This window comes from Salmo salar, chromosome ssa10 (assembly GCF_905237065.1).
Source record: "Salmo salar chromosome ssa10, Ssal_v3.1, whole genome shotgun sequence".
NCBI classification, from domain to species: Eukaryota; Metazoa; Chordata; class Actinopteri; order Salmoniformes; family Salmonidae; genus Salmo; species Salmo salar.
The window spans coordinates 119576286-119596285 of record NC_059451.1 but is presented as its reverse complement, the minus strand read 5'-3'; the positions used below and the strand labels follow the sequence as shown (position 1 = coordinate 119596285).

General features: G+C 44.0%; 1 protein-coding gene across 6 annotated transcripts in view; it reads left to right on the top strand.

Annotated features, from left to right (window-relative positions):
• LOC106561737 (reelin) overlaps positions 1-20000 on the top strand; it is a 331862-nt gene that overhangs the window by 191801 nt on the left and 120061 nt on the right. For all 6 annotated transcript variants that reach the window (XM_045688533.1, XM_045688531.1, XM_045688530.1 and 3 more), the window contains exon 4: positions 5165-5235. In XM_045688533.1, coding sequence (XP_045544489.1) covers positions 5165-5235 — 71 coding nt within the window. The remainder of the gene's footprint in view (positions 1-5164; positions 5236-20000) is intronic.

Below are 20000 nucleotides of genomic sequence, written 5' to 3'. Positions count from 1 at the left end.
TTCACAACATATTCACCCCTCCATCCCCCTCTTTCCCTCCCTCCTCTCATCCCCCTCTCTCCCTCGTTTCATCCCCCTCTTTCCCTCCCTCCTCTCATCCCCCTCCCTCCTCTCCATCCCCCTCTTTCCCTCCCTCCTCTCATCCCCCTCCCTCCTCTCCATCCCCCTCTTTCCCTCCCTCCTCTCATTCCCCTTCCTCCCTCATCTCCATCCCCCTTTTCCCTCCCTCCTCTCATCCCCCTCCCTCCTCTCCATCCCCCTCTTTCCCTCCCTCCTCTCATCTCCCTCCCTCCTCTCCATCCCCCTCTTTCCCTCCCTCCTCTCATGCCCCTCTCTCCCTCGTTTCATCCCGCTCTTTCCCTCCCTCCTCTCATCTCCCTCCTCTCCATCCCCCTCCCTCCATCCCCCTCCCTCCTCTCCATCCCCCTCTTTCCCTCCCTCCTCTCATCTCCCTCCCTCCTCTCCAACCCCCTCCCTCCTCTCCATCCCCCTCCCTCCTCTCAACCCCCCCCTCTTTCCCTCCCTCTTCATTCATCTCTGTCCTCTCTCTTTTCACCACTTATGTATAGCATACACCCTTCTTTTTTCTCTATCCTCCTGTCCTCCTATTCCCTCTCTGTCTCCCATCTCTCCGATCTGCCCCCCTTCACTAATGAGAGAGAGAGAGGAGGATGACACTCGTTTTCAGATGACGAATGACTGCTGTTCTAGAATCAACAGGCAGATATGCGTGCAGAGACGTTTAGGGACTAATAGCTTTTTTCCCTCTAAAGAAAGTCCAATTAACATTTAGGTGTGTGTGTGTGTGTGTGTGTGTGTGTGTGTGCGTGTGTGTGTGTGTGTCTCCTGTAATGAGAGACACGGTGTGGTTCTGGTAGAGTGGGTCGACGGTACAGACACAGCCTTTCGCGCTGCGCCGATCTTCCCCTCGTTCAGAAAGACAGAGATTGCTAAAACATCGCCTCGTCTCTTGCTGCTCCGCTTTAATGACATCCATACTTCCAAATTCAGCTTCCACTTTCATTTTCTTAGTTTGTTTGTTGACACATTACAACACTTTGCGTTATGCTTGTTTTTTAGTTTTTTTGTGAAAGAGTCAAACCCTGATTGTGTCTTTAGTAACAGAGCAGACAGGTGAATAACAACGTCTGTCGTAAACAGAAACAACAGAAGGAAGGAAATGGGATGAAACGTTATTGTGCAGGGTAAGGGTGTGTGTGTGTGTGTGTGTGTGTGTGTGTGTGTGTGTGTGTGTGTGTGTGTGTGTGTGTGTGTGTGTGTGTGGGGGGGTTAGATGTGCTCCCCTCAGGTCTCTGAGCGCTGTGCTGTTGTTGCCCTCCAGGCTTGTTAGCCTGAGACCTCAGACTGTGTTTCCTGTTTAATAAATATTAAAGAACCTTGTTCCTTACACGTCCACCTGCTGTTCATCACCACACATCTTTTATTCATAAATACCACACACACACACACACACACACACACACACACACACACACACACACACACACACACACACACACACACACACCCACAGGCTACACACACACACACACACACACCCAGGCTACACACACCCACACAAATCCAAATGAGTGTGTAACCAGTTCTGTAGTCTGCATATGATTAAGGCTGTGTTCTCTCCCACCGCTCAGCAGGGTAGGATGGTAACATGGCTTCATTATTAATGAAGTGGGAGGGTGTGTTCAGCATTCATGAGATGAACAGTGGAAATGCCTCGACACCCAGAAAAAAACACAGCATCTATGGGGGGGGGCAGGAGTTTGGGAGGAAAGAGAGAATGGGAGTGCAGAGTGGGACCTCATTTACTCAGTGCTGTTTTTTTGTAGGATAAATTCCTATCTACTCTCTGGGAGAGTGATTTTTTTATTTCAATCATCAACAATGTTTTTAATGTTTTTCGTTCATGATTTTCATTTGGCCCAGGGAGGATGAATTGAGGACATGATTGGAAGCTGTAACATCTTGTAAATAGCCAGGACTGATTAGGTTAAAGACAAACACACACACGCACGCACGCACGCACACGCACACACACACACACACACACGCACACGCACACGCACGCGCACACACACGCACACACACAGGCACTCAGAGTAGACAGATGGGGACTTACTGACTCAGCTAAGCTATAAAATGGCTGACTAGGAAATAGGGTATTTAAGACGTTTTGTCTTTATGAGTTTGACCTCAATAGTCCTGTAATTGATTTTTACCAGTTCTAATTCAATTTGATTTGATTTTACCAGGCCCTGATGTTTCATCCAGAAACCTGGCAGTGTGGAGATCATTGTGTTCAGTGATTTAAAACCAAATGTGTCTTTTTCTACATCTGGCATTTAGATGTAGTAGCTCACTGTCTTCCATTGACTTCCACTGTCTTCCATTGACTTCCACTGACTTCCACTGTCTTCCATTGACTTCCACTGACTTCCATTGACTTCCACTGACTTCCACTGTCTTCCATTGACTTCCACTGACTTCCACTGTCTTCCATTGACTTTCACTGTCTTCCATTGACTTCCACTGTCTTCCATTGACTTCCACTGACTTCCACTGTCTTCCACTGTCTTCCATTGACTTCCACTGTCTTCCATTGACTTCCACTGTCTTCCATTGACTTCTACTGTCTTCCATTGACTTCCACTGTCTTCCATTGACTTCTACTGTCTTCCATTGACTTCCATTGACTTCCACTGTCTCCCATTGACTTCCACTGTCTTCCATTGACTTCCACTGTCTTCCATGGACTTCCACTGTCTTCCATGGACTTCCACTGTCTTCCATTGACTTCTACTGTCTTCCATTGACTTCCACTGTCTTCCATTGACTTTTATTGTCTTCCATTGACTTCCAATGTTTTCCATTGACTTCCACTGACTTCCATTGTCTTCCATTGACTTCCACTGTCTTCCATTGTCTTCCATTGACTTCCACTGACTTCCATTGTCTTCCATTGACTTCCACTGTCTTCCATTGACTTCCACTGTCTTCCATTGACTGCCACTGTCTTCCATTGACTTCCACTGACTTCTACTGTCTTCCGTTGACTTCCATTGACTTCCACTGACTTCCACTGTCTTCCATTGACTTCCATTGACTTCTATTGTCTTCCATTGACTTCCACTGTCTTCCATTGACTTTTATTGTCTTCCATTGACTTCCAATGTTTTCCATTGACTTCCATTGTCTTCCATTGACTTCCACTGTCTTCCATTGACTTCCATTGTCTTCCATTGACTTCCACTGACTTCCATTGTCTTCCATTGACTTCCACTGTCTTCCATTGACTTCTACTGTCTTCCGTTGACTTCCATTGACTTCCACTGTCTTCCACTGACTTCCACTGTCTTCCATTGACTTCCATTGACTTCTATTGTCTTCCATTGACTTCCACTGTCTTCCATTGACTTTTATTGTCTTCCATTGACTTCCAATGTTTTCCATTGACTTCCATTGTCTTCCATTGACTTCCACTGTCTTCCATTGACTTCCATTGTCTTCCATTGACTTCCACTGACTTCCATTGTCTTCCATTGACTTCCACTGTCTTCCATTGACTTCTACTGTCTTCCGTTGACTTCCATTGACTTCCACTGACTTCCACTGTCTTCCATTGACTTCCATTGACTTCTATTGTCTTCCATTGACTTCCACTGTCTTCCATTGACTTTTATTGTCTTCCATTGACTTCCAATGTTTTCCATTGACTTCTATTGTCTTCCATTGACTTCCATTGTCTTCCATTGACTTCCACTGTCTTCCATTGACTTCTATTGTCTTCCATTGTCTTATATCACATCTCTTTCTTGGAGAGTTGGCTCAGTTGACTCTCCTGTTCAACTAGAGAGGTTAGCATGGAATGTAAGAAGTGAGTTTTAAATTAAAGAAAGCATACAATTATGTATGTGTAGGCTACATAGAGTGCAAAGAGAAAAAGAGCCTGGACTTTTTACTTACTGTGCTGTATTGGGACTTAGTGAATATCTTAACCTTGTGGTAAAACACCTAAAAAAATACCTGTTTGATTTGTAACCCCAGGAAGGATCTGATGTTGATGTACATAAGGGGATTCCTATAGTTCTCACCTTGTGGACTATATTTTAGAGCAAACCATGTCTGTCCGTCCAATATGCCATCATCACACAAGGCACTCCTCCAAAAACCCATTTCTACACCTTGTGAACGATATTTCAGAGCGAACCTTAAAAAGTACAAATGTCTAACAAGTCAGCAAAGCATTCCCATTATCCCATCTCATCTTTCATATCTGTTAGATCCTCTCCCTATCTGGATGAACAAATATATTTTTGCTGTGTGGTACGCCATTCTCAGGCACGTAACGTACAGTGCAAAGACAGTACAAAGAATTGAAATGTAATCAAACCTTCGTGGCTCAGTAAGTCTTTTTTGCTATGGTCAAAATAAAGTCACTGAATGTTGTAGGGTTTCTTTGCAAAACCATCGTTTTCAACTTAGTGTCTCTGTTTGAGTGAGACATGCACACTGTTTTAATCTACTGTAAAAAAAAAATGATCCATCTGTCTGAAAGGTCACCTTCATATTGATGAAAGACTAGTTATCTCTCCTCTGCACGGTTAGTTTTAATGCTCTTTGTCTCTCTCTCTCTCTCTCTCTCTCTCTCTCTCTCTCTCTCCATATATATATATATTATATATATAATATATATATATAATATAATATATATATATAATCTGTCTCTCTCTGTGTCTGTCTATATATATATTTCTCTCTCTCTCTGTCTGTCTGTCTCTCTCTCTATATATATATATATATATATATATATAAATATATGTGTGTCTCTCTCTGTCTCTGTCTGTCTCTGTCTGTCTGTCTCTACATATATCTCTGTCTCTCTCTGTCTCTGTCTGTCTATCTCTCTCTCTTATATATATATATATATATCTGTCTCTGTCTGTCTGTCTCTATATATGTCTCTCTCTGTCTCTGTCTGTCTGTCTGTCTCTATATATGTCTCTCTCTGTCTCTGTCTGTCTGTCTCTATATATGTCTCTCTCTGTCTCTCTCTGTCTGTCTCTGTCTGTCTGTCTCTATATATATCTATGTCTCTCTCTGTCTCTGTCTGTCTCTGTCTCTAAATATATATCTCTCTCTCTCTCAGGGCTACTGCTACACATCGAGGACAGATCATCTTCAAGGATGCACTCGCCCAGCAGCTGTGTGAGCAGGGAGGTGAGCAGCAGCACACACACACACACACACACACACACACACACACACACACACACACACACACACACACTCACACACACGCACACACACACGCACACATATATATACAGTGCCTTCTGAAAGAATTTAGACCCCTTGACTTTTTTCCCTTTTTTTACGTTACAGCCTTAAGTCTAAAATGGATTAAATCGTTTTTTACCCCTCATCAATCTACACACATTACCCCATAATGACAAAACAAAAACAGGTTTTTAGACAATTTTGCTAATTTATAAAAATATATAAAATTAAATATCATATTTCCATAAGTATTCAGACCCTTTAATCAGTACTTTGTTGAAGCACCTTTGGCAGCGATTACAGCCTCAAGTCTTCTTGGGTATATTTGGGGAGTTTCTCCCATTCTTCTCTGCAGATCCTCTCCAGCTTGGATGGGGATGGGGAGCGTCGCTGCACAGCTATTTTCAGGTCTTTCCAGAGATATTCGATCGGGTTCAAGTCCGGGCTCTGCCTGGGCCACTCAAGGACATTCAGAGACTTGTCACTCAACGACATTCAGAGACTTGTCATTCCTGGCTCCTGTCTTGGCTGTGTGCTTAGGGTTGTTGTCCTGATGGAAGGTGAACCTTCGCCCCAGTCTGAGGTCCTGAGCGCTCTGCAGCAGGTTTTCATCAAGGATCTCTCTGTCCTTAGCTCTGCTCATCTTTCCCTCGATCCTGACTAGTCTCCCAGTCCCTGCTGCTGAAAAACATCCCCACAGCATGATCCTGCAACCACCATTCTTCACCGTAGGGATGGTGCCAGGTTTCCTCCAGACGTGACACTTGGCATTCAGACCAAAGGATCTTGTTTCTCATGGTCTAGATGGTTTAGCCATGGAAAAAGACACCACCCTTCCCGCTAGCCATGATTGGCTGAGATAATGAGTGGGCTGGACATGCCAAGAAATGAGTTTGGATTGGTCTGCCATGTAGCACTCTTCTGTCTATAACATGAGCTGGTCAGTATGTGTAGGTAATCCTTTCTAACAGGGCTTTTTAAAAAGATATCACCTAGTAGAACTGCATAAGTGTTGCTCTCCACTTTCTGAAGGACTGAGAGTATGATAGCTAAGGAGATGGAGAAAAATCTGGCTTTTGATTGCAAATATCTTGACAGAGTCGAAAAGAGAACACACAGATTGGCTGTTGTATAAAACACCTGTCTCTAGATTACATCTTCAAACTAAGGGCAACCATGGCATTTGTGACTGAGACGGAGAAGTGTCCATCCATGTATATGGGTAAGATAGTCTAGCTGGCAAAATATTCAGAAATTACACAATTCAAATTTTGTCAAAGTTGTTTTCATTTCAAGTTAAACTGTACTGTTAGCTAGCTAGCTAATGTTACATGTATGATCTGTGTAGTAATATTATTCATATCTCAGAGACATTTGCATTGCTAGTTATAGCATAATGTTAGCTAGCTAGCTAACATTGAACCTGGTTGGTTAGCTACCTGCATATTCATGCAGGGTAGTAACGTTATGAGTTGGGATTATGGTTCATTGTTTAGCTAGCTACATGTCTAAATAAGACTTCACTATGCAAATAATAATTTCAATAGAATGTTCATGATGTCACTGCGACAGCTGTCGATAGACATAGCTGGTAAATTTGCTCTGGCTATCTACTCTGTGTGCCAGAGTGCAGAATAACTGACCAATTTACAAACACTCAACAACCGTTGAATATGGCCGGTGTCAGTAAACATTGGCAAAAAAGCGTGATTAAATTGTTGCCAGCAGCACAGTCACCAACGCTCTGGATAACATGTAAACAGCCTAACCAGCTCTGCTAGGGAGAGTACAATGTTCAGAGTGAGGTGTTCTCTCATTTGTGTCCGGAAGTAGCTGACAAGCTAACATTAGCCAGTTAAGTTAGCTTGGGTGCTTGACTTCCTTTAAAAAAATATATTTTACCTTTATTTAACTAGGCAAGTCAGTTAAGAACAATTTCCTATTTACAATGACAGCCTAGGAACAGTGGGTTAACTGTCTTGTTCAGGGGCAGGAACAACAGATTTTGACCTTGTCAGCTCGGGGATTCGATCTTGCAACCTTTCTGTTACTAGTCTAACACTCTAACCACTAGGCTACCTGTCGCCCCTCCACTCTAACCACTAGGCTACCTGCCACCACTTTATGAGGCCAGAACGCTCGGATCAACCCTACTCCTCGGCCAGAGCGTCCAGTGTGCGCTCTGAAAGCAAAACTCTCTGAATTTAGAGTGCTCTCTACTCTGGCACTCCAGATTAAATTTACGACACACCCGTAGTTTAAGCCAGCTTTAGGTCTTGAAATCTTTGGTTGTTTAGTACATGGCCTCACATGTGAATCCTTAAAGAGATGGGTGGGGCTAAAGCTTTAGAGGGTGTGAACGATGCTGAATGAGTGTAGACAAAGAAGAGCTCTCCAGTAGGTGTACCAAAACATTCAAGGGCCATTTTCTCAGAAGTGAGGTTACAAGTTTATCTACTTTCAAAGCATAATTACTTTCCCATTGTTCCTCAACTGTAGTGTATGATATACCATTTTCTAGCTCGGAGTCTCTACTTTTATCCCACGTAAAAAACACTATTTCAAATTTTGCTACATAAGACCGAATCGAGCCGGTTGGTCACATATATAGACAGGTGTGTGCCTTTCCAAATCATGTCCAATCAATTGAATTTACCACAGGTGGACTCCAATCAAGTTGTAGAAAAACATCAAGGATAGAAACAGGATGTACCTGAGCTCAATTTCAAGTCTCATGGCAAAGGGTCTGAATACTAATGTAAAGAAGGTATGAGTGCACAAAACATCAGGGGGAAAAAGCAAGTTTTACATCAGCAGATGTCACAAAGTGCTGTACAGAAACCCAGCCTAAAACCCCAAACAGCAAGCAATGAAGATGATAGTGAACAGAGAGATCTACAATTAGTATACCAAACCTTAAGAAAACCTTCCTAATATTGAGTTGCACCCCCTTTTGCCCTTAGAACTGCCTCAGTTAGTCTGGGTATGGACTGTGGTGTTGAAAGCATTCCACAAGAATGCTGGCCCATGTTGACCCCAATGCTTCCCACAATTGTGTCAAGTTTTCTGGATGTCCTTTGAGTAGTGGAACATTCTTGATGCACACGGGAAACTATTAATGGCACATATACACAATCCATGTCTCAATTGTCTCAAAGCTTAAAAATCCTTCTTTAACCCCTGTCTCCTCCCATTCATCTAAACTGATTGAATTTGATTAAACAGGTGACATCAATAAGGGATCATAGCTTTCACCTGGATTCACCTGGTCATTCTATGTCATGGAAATAGTTGTGTACCTTCAGTGTATATATAGGGTTAAGGTGGATGGACGACATGTAGCAGAGTACATCACAGATGGTGTTTCAGTACGACAGCTAGAGATGTTTGGGTGTCCTCTATTGCCAGCTTAATTTCAGCTTATGCTAAACTCAGCTATTTCTCTGAGATGTACAGTTTGTGACCAGTACTCCTCATCATAGCAGTTCCTCATCATAACATACTGACAGCGCTTTCCCTTCATGCAGTCTGAGTAGCTGTAATTACTTGTTTACAAGGAAGCAGACTCTTCCTTATTCAGCTACTCCTCTAACAGATCACTTCTGACACACACACTTCCTGAGAGAGGTTTGCAATCATAGGAAAATTAAGTGGGTTCTTGGAGAAGCAGGCTAACACTGCGTGAAAACAGTTATTCACCAAGCCATTAGTGTTAGGCTACTACAACTCTTAGAATAAAAAGATCCAGAAGGGTTCTTCGGCTGTCCCCATAGCAGCACCCATTTTGGTTCCAGATAGAACCCTTTTTGGTTCCAGGTAGAACCCTTTTTGGTTCCAGGTAGAACCCTTTTTGGTTCCAGGTAGAACCAAAAAGGGTTCTAGAGAGCAGTGTTAGGCCAGAAGTACCATGGCTAGTGCCAGTGTTTTCATTGAGACAGTTCACAGTAGAAGAGACCCAGACTACTCAGCTGGATGGACCTTTCCTACATCCCTTGAGCCCTCATTCCTCATGACTGGATGAAGGATGCTGGCGTTGCAGAGCATTACAGAGCAGAGCCTCTCCAGTAAAGAGCATATGAGAGAGACCTTTTTTTTTTAAACTTTGTGTCTTTCTTTAATAATACATCCTCATTTCATGAAATATCCACTGCACATTCACCTTGCCCTCTACCCCACGATACAAAACAACACCACATATCACAATAACCAAAAACCTCACCACTTCCACAACCGTATTCATAAAACACCTGAATCACAGTTTCACTCATGACACAGAAAGGACACCCCTGTCTGACTCCCGGGTCGGCCCGCGCCAATCAGCTGTTGTTAGTCCTGTTTGTTGTGCCAGGACTTTCTGAGTTTTCCACCCCTCCTCCCCCAGCAGCCACAGGTCACCCAGCCTTAGTAAAATCACTGCCATCAGTCGCCTCTTCAGGATGGCCGACTAAACCAATCTCAAAAGGATGGCTGGGTTGTGGAAGATGGGCTCCTCCCACAGCCCAGGCTCCACACCCCCTTCTCGTGTGGGCCTTAATAACAGCTGCCTCAGCACCGAAAAGAGCTAAAGTCAGAGAGAACTGCTGTACTCAGTCTCTCCAGTCGCGTGAGGAACAGCTGCCGGGTCCAACCCTAAACCGCCAGCTCTCCTCAGCAGCGCCCATGCTGGTTCCCTCCAGCCGACATCAGTATGGTACAGCAGTCTCTGCACCGCCTTTAGTCAGAAAGCAGCCATCCTGCTGTCCAGTTCCACCAGGCCCTCTCCTCCTTCGTGTACGGACAGCCAGTGATTGCCAGACCAGAAAAAAATCCAACAGTTTGCATTGCAGGTCTGCGAGTAAACAGGAAGTGGGCTTGAGGATAGCCAGTTTATGCCACAGGGAAGATGCCGCCAGGTTGTTGATTATCAGCACCCTCCCTCTATATGACACTTGGGACAGGAGCCACCTCCACCTGGCCAGTCTTGATACCACAGCCTGTCACAGCCCCTCCCAGTTCTTCCTGACCCACCTCTCCGAGCCCAGATACACCCCCAAAATGTTAAGCCCTTCACCGCCCCACTGCAAACCCCTTGGAAGCAGAGGGTGGGCCCTATCCCTCCATGCCCCACATAACAGAGCTTTGCTCTTTCCCCAGTTCACCTTAGCTGACGGAGCTTCCTCGTATACCTTCAGACTAGTCTCTAGTGCCTACATATCCTGTCCATCCCTGACCATCACAGAAACGTAATCTGCATGCGCCAACACTGCTATGCCTGTCAACACACCAATGCCTGTCCAGCACACTCCCTGCAGTCTCCTGCGTAGGAGGCCCATAAAAGGCTCAATGGCTAGTGTATATATCTGCCTCGATAGAGGGCATCTTTGTCTAATGCTCCGTCTCACCCAGACTGGCCTACTGAGCCCCCCTCCCACCTTGACCATACATGACACCCCAGTATACAACATCTTCACACAGGCCAAAAATCTTTCCCCAAACTGAATCACATTAAACAGATACTCATGGTCCACTCTATCAGCCTTCTCTTGATCTAAAGAGACCAGTCCAAAGTTCACATTAGAAACAAGTCCAACATATCCCTGATTAAGAATAAGTTGTCCGTGATTGAGCATCCCGGTACACAATATGTCTGGTCCTTGTGCACTATAGAGTCCAGATGGGACTTCAGTCTGTTAGAGAGGACCTTGGCAAATATTTTGTAGTCTGCACAGAGCAAAGCCACAGGCCTCCAGTTCTTAAGTTCACACAAGTCCCCTTTTTTGGGCAGGAGAGTCAGAACCACCCAACGTCAGCTCATTGGCAACTCTCCTTCCCCGACTCACTCACGCAACATGCAAAAGAAGTCCAGTCCAATTATTCCCCAGAATTTTTTATAAAAACTCCACTGGTAGTCCATCGACCCCCAGTGTATGTCCGGGAGACATCTGGGTTACGGCCTCTGCCAGTTCATGGGACAACAGGGGAATGTCCATTTCATCCCTTTGTGCCAGAGAGAGCTTAGGGAGTCCTGCGAACAAGACCTGAGCACACACAGGATCACACCTTTCTGCCCTATACAACTCAGTATAAAACTCCACAGTCTCCCCCACCACAGAGGTCACCCGCCCATCTGACAACTGCAGACAATGCATAACCTTGGCTTCACTGCTCTGTCTTTCCAAACCAGACGAAGGAGCTGGGAGCGTCCATCTGCTTGAGCATGGAGAACCTAGCTCTTACAAGTGCTCCCTTTGCTTTAACCTGGAAAAAACTGCCCAGGTCCCTACGTAATTCAGCTAAATTAGCCTGGAGGCCTACATTGCCTTGCCCCACCAGCTCTACCTCCACTTCACTTATACTACACTCAAGTTCCCCCAAAACTCTTCTAGCCTCTGAGGATGAGAGAGCTGTATACTGTTCACAGAAAAGCCGAATTTGGACTTTTCCCACAACCCACCATTGACTCAGAGACTCATACTCCTGTCTTCGTTGCCCCCACCTTCCCCAAAAAGTCTAGAAACCAGAGCCAGAATTGACATATTGCACGAGTTTTACATTAAACTTTCAATAGGATGTGTGCCGAGGCTCTGGTGAAATAGACAGCCGAGCCATGGTTATGTGGGGATCTGAAAAAGCCACCAGTAGAATAGTAGCTCCCAACAGCCTATTGCTCTGATTCCTGGACATGTAAAACCGATCAAGTCGGGCTACACTCACCCTAGTCCCAAAGACCTTCACCCATGTTTTAGGATGTCTAGTTCTCCAAACATCCACTAGGTCAAACTCCTTAATGATGTCCCTTAACACCCCAAATTAGCCCGAATGAGGCCATTTCTGTCTTTTGTAAAATCCATTGTACAGTTCAAGTCCCCGCTGACCACCAGCTTCTCCTCAGGCGCTACCTGTGAGAGTTCCTGTCTAAGAAACCCAAACAGACGCCCCCTCTCTCTCCTTGTGTTAGGTGCATACACATTAATAAGGACAAACCCCTGTTGTTAATTTCTGCTTTTCATTCAAGCAATCTATCCCTACACACCTCCTTTGAGGAGCACATTTTTACGGCCAGACCAAAAAGGACTGCCACCCCTGCAATAACATTTGTTCCATGGCTCAGCACACTTGCCCCTTTCCACCAGAGCCCCCAATCGAATGCATTCACCACATCACTATGCGCCTCCTGCAGAACATATTCACCCAACAGACTCCTCTTTCCCACATCTCTGGCGCCATTTATATTAAGAGAGCCTACCCGAAGAGTCTCCATAAGTAGTGAACATAAAAGCCAGCAAAGAAAGAGACCAATAGCAAACCTCAAAAAGCCCCATTGCCAGAAAAAAAACAATCCATCTAAACAGTGTCTGAAAGTAGACCTTTACCCTTAGGTTGTGACCTTCTTCCTCAACCTAAAACGTTTCCTGGGTGAGAGGACACCATGCCTCTCATTTTTGTTTTTGCTCATTGTTATTCAGAAACATGAACACTTTCTGCCGGAACGAAACAACATGCTTAACGGCATCTGCCTGAAAACTTGCCGACAGTACACGAAAACCGCTAGCAAACTTACCAAAAATTACTCAGCACTTTCCGGATTGGATCATCCGTAATAAACGGAGACAGATTCGCAACTACCACCCTAGTTGAAGGAGTCGAAAGAGGAGAAATCAGCACCAACACATCCCTTACCAATATTCCACTAGCAATCAGCCTACCCACCAAATGTACTATTTTCATGAACACAACCACAGCTTTGTTCATTCTGGATAAAGAATGATTAAAGATTAAATTCAGCTCCTACCTGTTCGCCGACTGTGAGCAGAACCTCCTCCATCTTAACTCCATTCTAAGGAACACACCTGAATCCATGTCGTATCGACAGCATCTCCTCCATCTTAACTCCATTCTAAGGAACACACCTGAATCCATGCCGTATCGACAGCGTCTCCTCCATCTTAACTCCATTCTAAGGAACACACCTGAATCCATGCCGTAACGACAGCATCTCCTCCATCTTAACTCCATTCTAAGGAACACCCCTGAATCCATGTCGTATCGACAGCATCTCCTCCATCTTAACTCCATTCTAAGGAACACACCTGAATCCATGCCGTATCGACAGCGTCTCCTCCATCTTAACTCCATTCTAAGGAACACACCTGAATCCATGCCGTATCGACAGCATCTCCTCCATCTTAACTCCATTCTAAGGAACACACCTGAATCCATGCCGTAATGACAGCGTCTCCTCCACGCTAGGCTGCGAAGCCATCGCGAGTACCACACAGTTCAAACCCCAGGAAACTAAAACGCTGTCTTCTTCCTCCTTAACTTAAAAATAAAACAGTGGGTACCGTTAAACTAACAGTGCGTTAAGAAAATAAGGAAGGACAGAGCGCTCCACACGGCCTCTCAACTACAAAACACTCCAAGCATGCACTGAGAGAGAGAGAGAGAGAGAGAGAGAGAGAGAGAGATGTGTGAAGGTTGCACATTGTAGGTGAATTAGAGAGAGAGAGAGAGAGAGATGTGTGAAGGTTGCACATTGTAGGTGAATTAGAGAGAGAGAGAGAGAGAGAGAGAGAGAGATGTGTGAAGGTTGCACATTGTAGGTGAATTGGAGACAGTCTTTAGGAGAGAGAGAGAGAGAGAGAGAGAGAGAGAGAAGAGAGAGAGTTAGTTAACAGCAGGCTCTTACTGGTCTGAGGCCAAACCACACAGCTAACAACACTGGACACTTTATGGAACACAAAGTCTTCAGTATCTCACTAACACAGACATTGTAATCCTACAAGAAATATGGTATAGAGGAGATGGACACACTGGTTGCCCTCTAGGTTACAGAGAGCTGGTAGTCCCATCCACCAAATTACCAGGAGTAAAACAGGGAAGAGACTCGGGGGGGGGACATGTACTAGTCTGTGGCGACCTAAATGCCAGAACTGGACAAGAACCCGACACCCTCAGCACACAGGGGAACAAACACCTGCCTGGAGGTGACAGTATTCCCTCTCCCATATGCACCCCCCCCCCCCCAAGGCACAACTACGACAACATAACCAACAAAACAGGTCACAACTCCTACAGCTCTGTTGCATGCTGGGTATGTACATAGTCAATGGTAGGCTTCGAGGGGACTCCTATGGTAGGTACACCTAAAGCTCATCTCTTGGCAGTAGTACTGCAGACTACTTTATCACTGACCTCAACCCAGTCTCTCTTAGAGTGTTCACAGTCAGTCCACTGACACCCCTATCAGATCACAGCAAAATCACAGTCTACTTGAACAGAGCAATACTCAATCATGATGATTCAAAGCCAAAGGAACTGAATAATATTAAGAAATGCTATAGATGGAAGGAAAGTAGTGTGGAAACCTACCAAAAAACAATTAGGCAACAACAAATTCAATCCCTTCTAGACAACTTCCTGGACAAAATGTTCGAGGGGACACATACAGCTCATCTCTTGGCAGTAGTACTGTAGACTGCTTTATCACTGACCTCAAACCTGAGTCTCTCAGAGCATTCACATTCAACCCACTGACACCTCTGTCAGATCACAGCAAAATCACAGTATGCTTGAACAGAGCAATACTCAATCATGAGGAATCAAATCCAAAGGAATTGAATAATGTTAAGAAATGCTATTGATGGAAGGAAAATAGTTTGGAAACCTACCAAAAAACAATTAGGCAACAACAAACTTCCTGTAAAAACTTACTGGACACAATTTACTGGAACAAATTCCCGGACAAAATGTTTCACTATAAAAGTGAAAGTGTAAACTTGGTTGTAGAAAACCTAAACAGTATATTTGACCTCTCAGCTTCCCTACCAAATAAAAAAAATCAAGCAGAATACCTAAGAAAATAAACAACAATAACAAATGGTTTGATGAAGAATGTAAAAACTAAGAAAACAAATTGAGAAACCTGTCCAACCAAAAATATAGAGACCCAGAAAACCTGAGCCTATTCCTTCACTATGGTGAATCATTAAAACTATACAGTAAGACAGACAGACAGACAGACAGACAGACAGACAGACAGACAGACAGACAGACAGACAGACAGACAGACAGACAGACAGACAGACAGACAGACAGACAGACAGACAGACAGACAGACAGACAGACAGACAGACAGACAGACAGACAGACAGACAGAAAGAGAAAGAGAGAGAGACAGACAGATAAAGAGAAAGAGAGAGAGACAGACAGACAGATAAAGAGAAAGAGAGAGAGAGAGAAAGAAAGAAAGAAAGAAAGAAAGAAAGAAAGAAAGAAAGAAAGAAAGAAAGAAAGAAAGAAAGAAAGAAAGAAAGAAAGAAAGAAAGAAAGAAAGAAAGAAAGAAAGAAAGAGAGGAAGAAAGAAAGGAGAAAGGTAGTGGATAAGTGCATTAGTATAATTCACCTGGTTTAATTAGAGCCATGCAGATATCAGACACCCAGCCAAGCAGTCAGCCACCTCATTTACAGAGAGAAATACAAACCCTCCAACCCAAAAAGGCCTGTGGTGTTGATGGTATCCTAAATGAAATGATAAAATATACAGACCACAAATTCCAATTGGCTATACTTAAACTCTTTAACATCATCTATGGTGAATCACTAAAACTATACAGAAATACACTACGGAAAAAAGAAGGAACAGAACGTCAGAAATCAGCTCAACGTAATTGAAGAATCCATAGAATCTAACCACTTCTGGGAAAATTGGAAAACACTAAACAAACAACAACACGAAGAGTTATCTATCTAAAACAGAGATGTATGGGTAAACCACTTCTCCAATCTTTTTGGTCTTATAACAAAGAACAAACAGCAATAACATATACACGATCAAATACAAATCTTACAATAAACTATTAAAGACTACCAAAACCCACTGGATTCTCCAATTACATTGAATGAACTACAGGATGAAATACAAACCCTCCAACCCAAAAAGGCCTGTGGTGTTGATGGTATCCTAAATATACAGACCATACAATTCCAATTGGCTAAACTTAAACTCTAACATCATCCTTTGCTCTGGCATCTTCCCCAATATTTGGAACAAAGGACTGATCACCCCAATCCACAAAAGTGGAGACAAATTTGACCCCAAAACAACAGTGGGATATGCGTCAACAGCAACCTTGGGAAAATCCTCTGCATTATTACCAACAGCAGACTCGTACATTTCCTCATTGAAAATAATGTACTGAGCAAATGTTAAATTGGCTTTTTACCAAATTATTGTGCGACAGACCACATATTCAACCTGCACACCCTAATTTACAAACAAACAAACCAAAACAAAGGCAAAGTTTTCTCATGCTTTGTTAATGTCAAAAAAGCTTGTGACTCAATTTGGCATGAGGGTCTGCTATAGAAATTGATGGAAAATGATGTTGGGGGAAAAACATACGACATTATGAAATCCATGTACACAAACAACAAGTGTGCGGTTAAAATTGGCAAAAACACACATTTCTTTCCACGGGGCCGTGGGGTGAGACAGGGATGCAGCTTAAGCCCCACTCTTCAACATATATATCAACGAATTGGCGATGGCACTAGAACAGTCTGCAGTACCCGGCCTCACCTTACTAGAATCTGAAGTCAAATGTCTACTGTTTGCTGATGATCTGGTGCTTCTGTCCCCAACCAAGGAGGGCCTACAGGAGCACCTAGATATTCTGCACAGATTCTGTCAGACCTGGGTCCTGACAGTAAATCTCAAAAAGACCAAAATAATGGTGTTCCAAAAAAGGTCCAGTTGCCAGGACCACAAATACAAATTACATCTAGACACCGCTGCCCTACAGTATAAAAAACGATACATACCTCGGCCTAAACATCAGTGCCACAGGTAACTTCCACAAAGCTGTGAATGATCTGAGAGACAAGGAATATAAAATTCGACACACCAATTAGGATCTGGCTAAAAAATACTTGAATCAGTTATAGAACCCATTGCCCTCTGTGGTTGTGAGGCCTGGGGTCAGCTCACCAACCAGGAATTCACAAAATGGGACATACACCAAAATTGAGACTGCATGCAGAAATCTACAAAAATGTCCTCCGTGTACAACGTAAAACACCAAATAATGCCGATAAGCACTAATTATCAAAATCCATAAAAGAGACGTTAAAGTCTACAACCACCTAAAATGAAGCGATTCCCAAACCTTTCATAACAAAGCCATCCCCTACAGAGAGATGAACCTGGAGAAGAGTCCCCAAAGCAATCTGGTCCTGGGGCTCTGTTCACAAACACAAACAGACCCCACAGAGCCCCAGGAGCAACACAATTAGACCAAACCAAATCATGAGAAAACAAAAAGGTAATTACTTGACACATTGGAAAGAATTAACAAAAAAACTGAGCAAACTAGAATGCTATTTGGCCCTAAACAGAGAGTACACAGTGGCAGAATACCTGACCACTGTGACTGACCCAAACTTAAGGAAAGCTAATTATGTACAGACTCAGTGATCATAGCCTTGCTATTGAGAAAGGCCACCGTAGGCAGACCTGGCTCTCAAGAGAAGACAGGCTATGTGCACACTGCCCACAAAATGAGGTGGAAACTGAGCTGCACTTCCTAACCTCCTGCCAAATGTATGATCATATTTGAGTCACATATTTCCCTCAGATTACACAGACAAACAAAGAATTCAAAAACAAACCCAATTTTGATCAACTCCCATATCTACTGGGTGAAATACCACAGTGTGCCATCACAGCAGAAAGATATGTGACCTATTGCCACAAGAAAAGGTCAACCAGTGAAGAACAAACACCATTGTAAATACAACCCATATTTATGTTTATTTATTTTCCGTTTTGTCTTTAACTATCTGTACATAATATGATCCATTCACTGTTTATTTCACTTTTGATAATTTTCTATTTCACTTGCTTTGGCAATGTTAACATATGTTTCCCATGCCAATAAAGCCCCTTGAATTGAATTGAGTGAGAGAGAGCGAGTGAGTGAGAGAGAGAGAGAGAGAGCGAGTGAGAGAGAGAGAGAGCGAGTGAGAGAGAGAGAGCGAGAGAGAGAGAGAGAGAGAGCGAGTGAGAGAGAGAGAGAGAGAGAGCGAGAGAGCGAGTGAGAGAGAGAGCGAGTGCGAGTTTGAGAGAGAGAGCGAGTGAGAGAGCATCAGAGAGAGAGCGAGAGTGAGCAAGAGACAGACAGACAGACAGACAGACAGACAGACAGACAGACAGACAGACAGACAGACAGACAGACAGACAGACAGACAGACAGACAGACAGACAGACAGACAGACAGACAGACAGACAGACAGACAGACAGACAGACAGACAGACAGACAGACAGACACTTAGAGAGAGTGTGTGAGAGAGAGAGAGAGAGAGAGAGAGAGAGAGAGAGAGAGAGAGATCTCTTTGCCCCATCACCTTCTCAACATCAACCCTACTGACACAGTTCCAGAGTCGTCTCCCATCCAAAACCAGACGTCTGTTTGGCAAAACACCCATTTAGGTCTTCCATTTCCACCTCCAGCATTACTGACAGACAGACACAGAGAAACACAAACAGACACAGGAGCCATGCAACCTACTGCCAACCTCCAGCATTACACTCACAGACAGAAAGAGGAGCCAGCAGCTGGAGGGCAGGGCTGGCTGGGGAACACAGATTTAGACGTTACAACTTACACATCACTGAAGAGTGAGTATGAGTGTAGCGAAGCAGAGGGAGAGAGAGAAAGAGAGAGCGATGAAGAGAGAGAAAGAGTTGGCGAAAGAGAAAAGACAGAAAGAGAGAAGGAAAGAGAGGAATAGAGAAAGAGGAATAAGAAGGAAAGTGAAGCGAGAGAGATAAGGAGAGAAAGGAGAGCAAGAGGAAGATAAAGAATTAAAGACAGTGAGATGGAGGTAAGAGAAATGAGAGATAGACTAAAGGGGTTGAGAATGAGATGAGAAAGAGAACAGAAGTGACAGAGAGAGGAGGAGAGGAAAAGAGAGGAAGGAAGAAAGTGGAGGACAGCACAGTAGTAAATTTCCGGTGTCGGTAATGAGAGCTCATGTCTCTCCGGTGAAGGAGGGATGGAGGGAGAGAGGGAGGGATAGAGGGTGTTAATGAGAAAGTTGAAGGTCGTAAATTGTGGGTGATGACGGCTGCAGGGAAGACATCAAACGGCGTTAAAAAATAAGGGAAGGAGAAAAAGGAGGGAGGGAGAGGCAGATGAGGATGAGTGCGGGCAGCTGACCTCGTTACAGGCCAATTCCTAAACAGCCAATAGTATCTCTCTAACTCTCTTTCTCTCTCTCTCTCTCTCTCTCTCTCTCTCTCTCTCTCTCTCTGTTATATGGTGGTGAAAAACTGTCAGGATGAAATCTGAATTACAAATTAGGCGGGAATATGCCAGGGGCAAAAGAGGAGGAGAGAAGAATCAAAGGAGAAGGAGATGGAGGAAGAGAGGGGAAAGAGGAGGAGTGGGAGAGATGGAGAGAGGTGAAAATGAAAAGAGAGAGGAAAATCAAAGGAGAAGGAGATGGAGGAAGAGAGGGGAAAGAGGAGGAGAGGGAGAGATGGAGAGAGGTGAAAATGAAAAGAGAGAGAGAGGAGAGAAAGCTGGTTGGATGAATGGATGATAGATAGGAGAATGGAAAGAAAGAGAGATGTAGTTGAAAAAGTTGTGGTCTCTGTGGTAAGGCAAAGATGGACATTACTCCATTTTGTTCCACTGTGGTACACACTGGAAGCCATGTTCTC